This window comes from Pseudomyrmex gracilis, unplaced genomic scaffold (genome assembly GCF_002006095.1).
Source record: "Pseudomyrmex gracilis isolate BER0280 unplaced genomic scaffold, ASM200609v1 scaffold_250, whole genome shotgun sequence".
Classification (NCBI taxonomy): Eukaryota; Metazoa; Arthropoda; class Insecta; order Hymenoptera; family Formicidae; genus Pseudomyrmex; species Pseudomyrmex gracilis.
In genome coordinates this window covers 28,523-34,677 of record NW_018020834.1, presented here as the reverse complement: position 1 = coordinate 34,677, position 6,155 = coordinate 28,523, and the positions used below count along the sequence as shown (strand labels likewise).

The following is a 6,155-nucleotide window of genomic DNA, read 5'->3' as shown; positions in this document are numbered from 1 at the left end:
TTTTAGGAGCCGCGTTTGCAGGATGTTGTGCAGAGAATGTGCTTAAATATATATATATATATATATATGTATACACATATATATTTCGAAATAATTTTTATATAAATATATATGTGTATACATATATATATATATTTAAGCACATTCTCTGCACAACATCCTGCAAACGGCTCTTACAACCCACAATTTATTTCATTCATTAGTTCAAAGACTCCTGAGAGCCCGAAGAATCTTCTTCTTGTTATTTATATAAAATATATTTGCGGATTTTTAATATTTCGACAGAAACAACTTTTTGTAATGTTCAAATTAATTAATAGGCCGATACGAGTAATAAAATACAGGATGGCAGCGTATAAACAAAAGTCTTTATTCAAAAAGACAAAAAAAACAGACGTTTCAGTCCACAATTTTGGGAAATTAATTAATTTTATTTTTATTAATTAATTTGAACTTTTCACGAGTGATTGATTGATGATTTTTGTAATGTTATTACGTGTTATCTCAAGAATATATTCTACATATATATATGTTGACAAAAAAAAAACATTCTTCCTATCGAATGTGTTAATTACATTCGATGCACAGATTCTTGTGTTTTGCATCCGCAAAATATTTATCAGACTCAAAACCGAGAGATAACCGAGAGCGATGATATAATCGTGAAACATTCCTTCGATACTCCTGGCGGTGTTGTTTGTTCTCTTTCGTCCGGACGATTATCTAATCCGCTTATCTAATTAATGTATGCGTAGCGTTGACGTCCTTTGTGGCGCGATTACGAGTTATATAGGCCTGGCTGGCAACCCTTGGTGTAATACCGGGGTCTGTTATGGCAAACGCCGAGGTTCACTCGTAAACGATACACTCGAGAAAAAAAAGCGGCGGGCAAGACGTAGAAAAAAGAAACGTAGACGGAGTCACGCTTAGATAATGCCGGACGCGTGTTCAGCCGTTTATTGACATAACAGTGGCCGCAAATTACGATAAGATCGAGCAGCATAGGCTTAATCTCCCAATCGAGAGACGCACGGAGTTCTTGGAGCGACGTGTAGACCGCGATTCTAAGAGGATCCTAAGAAAGAGATCTATTCATAATGTCACGCGCGCAAAATCATAGACTGTGTATACGTAAAAACAAAAAACAAAAAAAAAAAATTAATACCAACTTTTAATTAAAATTACTCACGCGAGTGATAATAATAAAAATGATGAATGTAGAAAATTTTTAATATGAGTTTATACAGGCCTTAAAATGGAAATTCGACCTTATAGCCTAGTCCACAAAAATGTTAAACGTATTATTCGAAACGTCCCGTAATAATACGTTTAACATTTTTTACACCACTTCCATCCGTGGACTAGGCTATAAGGTCGAATTTCCATTGGTTAAAATTTTTAATGTTTATATTCGTAAAATAATGCGTTAGAAAAAAATGTGAAATTTGGATGGAAGTGGTGTAAAAAAATGTTAAACGTATTATTACGGGACGTTTTTCGAATAATACGATTAACATTTTTTACACCACTTCCATCCGTGGACTAGGCTGTAAGGTCGAATTTCCATTGGTTGAAATTTTTAATGTTTATATTCGTAAAATATAACGCGTTGGAAAAAAATGTGAAATTTTTCTTTTGCGTTTTTTTCTGTCGGTTGAAAAATTTGGAAAACTCCTCTACGAAAAAACGAAACAAAATTTTTGGAAAAATGTTTTGTTCGTCTTCGTGGAATTACATCAAGAGACTCCGTTCGTCTCCCGAAGTAAGCAGTATAGTCTTGTGGTTCGTGGTTTAACTCGCTAGCCATAACATCGTCGTCCGACGTTCCTTTCTTCGCACACGGTCCGCTCGTAACGTGCCCCCAGAAATTCACGCGACACACACACTATCACCTGAGCGCGTAAAGGATATGCTATCTACATACGTACACATATATATATATATATATGGCCGTCCGCCATCGTTTTGAAAGTGATGTGTATTCGGCTGACTACGTCAGCCAACTGTTTTGACCGACTTTGCTTAGTTATTTGTCTCTTATTATCTCAATATTTTCTATACAATTTCTTTACTAAACTAGACATTTGTATATTTGCGGCAATATTTTTATTGCAGTCATGTGTCGTTTTATAAGAAAAACATATGAAAGAAAAAGATATGTTTTACTTGCTAGTTTTTGTTAACTCTAAGATGACTGGTGTACTACTCTTTTTGAGAAAATACTTGAGGATTTTCAACAAACCATTTAGGGTGAGAAAATCCTCAAGTATTTTCTCACCCTAAATGATTTGTTTATCCAAGCGAGTCGTTTACGCCAAAATTTTTATTTTAAAGCGTCGTTCTTTCTTTTCAAGCGAGAAAACAATTCTTTCCTTAAGGGGGTGGACGTCCGAGTTCCATACTTCCTCCCTTTTGCCTTTCTCAAAATTCTACGTCCAAAGGTTCGAGAAAAAGGAAATGCGACGCCCCATTACCGTTTTATGACTCAGATTTGGTTACATCTCCTGTTTCGCCATTGAGTTGTTTCTCACTACCAATAGTTACTATATAAAAGGCCACGGCTGGCCCTCTTCGGTGCTACCTTCATTTATCTTCGCGCCGTGTAAGAACGAGAACGCGCCTTCTTCCTCATTAGTCTTGGAAACACCGGGCGCCGAACCAGAAAAGTGTGACGTGAATCATATTTTGCACGATTCATATTTGCACCACAGCTCTCGACCGCATAACATTTCGTCACTCCCTACGTATAATTGCATAACAAATTGTCACATATGGGATTTTCAGTTTATTGCATAGCGACACTCAGAAAGTCATGTTCTTTGTGGTCACCAAGTATTAAAAAAAAAAAATATTCATAAGTTAGGTAAAAATTTAAAACCGAAAGATCCCTTAACTAGGGACATTATATGAAGCTTGAAACTTTTAAATTGCTCTCCTCTAAAATTTGCGTTTTGGACCGCAACACCACCGTCGTTAAAATCTCTTTGATCAGTTCAATTTCTAAGTTAAATTTTGAATTTATTGAATATCCGATTGCGCGAGTTTTAGTTTTCTCGATGGTTCTCTAGAATTCTAGAGTTCTCTAGAATTCTAAATAGACGAATCAATAGATAATTTTCCTTATTTAATTTTATTGCAACATAAAATAAAGTGACAGCTTTAACAATCCGGTAAAAAATTTTCCATGTATAAAATTGTATGGACATATTCGGTATATAAATTTGCATAATTTGATATACTAAGTTTAATTTGTGTATAAGTATATATAATTATATCTCAAAAAGTTTTTAAAAATATAGTAAAAATATAGTTTCATATAATTTTTTTGTATCTAAAATGATACTAATAAAGTTATTTTGTAATTTGATATGGAATATCTTTGAAGTCATTTTCTTAAAAAAAGAAATTCTCCATGTATAAAATTGTATGGACATATTCGGCATATAAATTTGCATAATTAGATATAATTATTTTAATTTGTGTATAAGTATATATATATGAAAAATGTTTTACCGGGAAAGCATTTTTAGAAATTAAAATCTTAAAAATTCTCTTCTTTCTTACTACCCAAACGAAGCACGTTCCTATTCGTCAAGATGGGGAAAGGAATCTGGGAGGCGTTGAGGTACGAGCGGGGGGCGTATTTCTTCAAATTCAGACCTTGAGCGCGACCATAAAAATGCGCGGCTCGTTTAGGCGAAAGGACCTGAATGCAAGGGAAAGGGAAGGGCAGGAGTAGTGAGAGAAGTGGTACGCAACCATGGGTGGAGCTGGTCGCATATGGACCACACCGTGTGACATGTACAGTGTTACAGTGCGCGTGTATATGCGCGTGGTAAACAAGATGCACTAATTTTTGCGGCAAAGACTATATAACATACAGTAGATTCTCGTTTGTCCGAACGTCTTTTATCCTAACGACTTGAAAACGTAAATTGTTGTATTATAAACTGTCGGTTTACAGATAGAGCTTTTTTTATCCGAATTATCTTGTCTCAGGTCAATTCGGTTAAAAAAGGTTCCAAAAAAAGTGTGTATTGTATTCAAAAATATGGATCTTATTGTCTATGAAAAGTTTTCTACTCAAAAAAACCTTTGAAAATAACACTTTTGCAAATTTTTTAAAGATCTCACTCATTGATGTCAACCTTGAATAAACGATTTTCTGGTTTATGATTTAAAACAATGGTAGTGAAACAAAACAAAAAAAATCTTTTACGATCCCTTTTTTTTGGTTACCAGTTGGAATTCGGCAGCTAGTATAAAGGTTCTAAAGGATCATTTCCACTCTTGTAATAATTTTGACACTTTTTATGTTTCAATATTTCTTAAAAAAAAAAATAGAAAAAAAAAGTATAGATTTTTTTACCAATTTTGGCGAAAATCTGCAGCAAACACATTTTCTATCTTGTATTTCTAATACTCACGTCCAAAGCGAACGCACTTTGTACAAGAAAATGCTCAAATTTTTTCTTCAAACTTTAATTTCAATAGAATCCATAAGTCTCTAAAGATCACAAAGAATGAAAAACTAACGCGCGCGTTAACTACCGAGAGATTTATGAGAAAATTTTAAACATATACTGTTACTACTGGATATTGTGTCTGCTGGATTTTTTTGTGATGGATCAGACGTTATTTTTCTTTTTTTTTTTTTTGCATTCTATCAGGACTCAACTTCATATCGCGTATCAAACTTCGTATCAAACTTGTCTGCTCGAATAAAAACTTTCTCTAAAGTCTCGATTTTTGAAAAATTTTTTTTTACGCAAAACTCTACAGTTCATAGCAAATCGAAGCACAGCTGCCCGGCCAGCGCGCTCATACTGCACCGAAAAAATTATATTCTCGTAAGTAGAAGATTTTATACTTAAAACATCTCCTTAAAGATTTTAGATGATATTCTTCTGAAATTAAGAATATATTCTTTATTTAAAAATATAGTCTTTTTTGACAGTGAGATATATATATATGTTTTTCTATAGAGGCTTTTTTATATTCTAATCAGTATATATTCTTATCAATATTACTATTTAGAGNATTTTCCTCNTAAAATAAGAAACTCTTCTTGGCGCCTATTTTAGTATAAAATATACTTAAAGTAAGTGGGATATCCTCAAAACAAGAATACAATTTTTTCGGTGTGTGTAAAGCTAGAAGCACTTTCAGCTCTGCTTGCTATCATAGCCGGTAGAAGTAAAAACGCATCGTGTAAAAATGTCGCTTTAGTTTAAGATGTTTGCGGTACAACAATGTGAGAATTCAAGCGCATTACTCGAAGATTATTAATAATAAAAAGTTTTACGTATCTAACTTACATACTTTCAACAAGAAAAATATCTTAGAAATTGCAGTTAGTGTCATTTTATTTTCTCGCATACTTCTTGATGTCACACATTTGTTTTTTTATTGTTTTTTTTTTTTTTTTTTTTAGAGATATGCTTCCGCTGAACTGTCAAAGCACAACCAATAGCACGATAAGCAGTTCGGTGAGCAACGGAGGCAGCATCCAATCTCTGCAGAGTATGGATTCCGACAGTCCGAATCTCGCGATGTCACCTCTATCGACAATGGGTATGTCGCCGGTTACGATGAATCCGTGTAGTCCGATGGGTATGAGTCCAATGGCGCCTCACCATACCTATCCAACACCTGTCACTCCGTCATCCGTTCATACCGCGCATCCACATAACGGTGGATTAAGCCCTATGAACGACGTGAAAGCTCTTTGCTACGGACGCAGTGTATACGACACAGGTACATATGTATATATATAATTTATATTTATATATTAGTTAATAATAAAAACAATATTAGTAAAAAATTTTTATCCCTCAAATTATTATTGTTGTACGTGTAAGAACATATATATCTTTATTTATTGTAATTTTTATATTTTGTAATTTATTTTCAATTTGTTTTTTTGTTTAAAACACCGTCTATTTTTTAAATATAAATACTTTACCGATATGAGAAATGTGTCCCGAGTAGAAAATCAAACACGGTCCTAAGAAGGGCGCGTTAGGTTTTGTCCTGTTGCCTGATAAGGTCTTGTTAAGGCAGCCTGACAGCGCCCTGATCAAAAATGTAACGTCGTGTTACATATGGCCTTGATAGCAGGTTTCTGACCGGGCCTTAGTACGGCGGAAGATAAC

The 6,155-nt window shown here is 34.1% G+C and overlaps 1 protein-coding gene across 1 annotated transcript in view; it reads left to right on the top strand.

The window, feature by feature from the left end:
• The window catches only part of LOC109859245 (homeobox protein SIX2-like), an 11,603-nt gene that overhangs the window by 3,590 nt on the left and 1,858 nt on the right, over positions 1-6,155 (top strand). Inside the window, exon 3 of the mRNA XM_020437288.1 lies at positions 5,435-5,757. Coding sequence (XP_020292877.1) covers positions 5,435-5,757 — 323 coding nt within the window. The remainder of the gene's footprint in view (positions 1-5,434; positions 5,758-6,155) is intronic.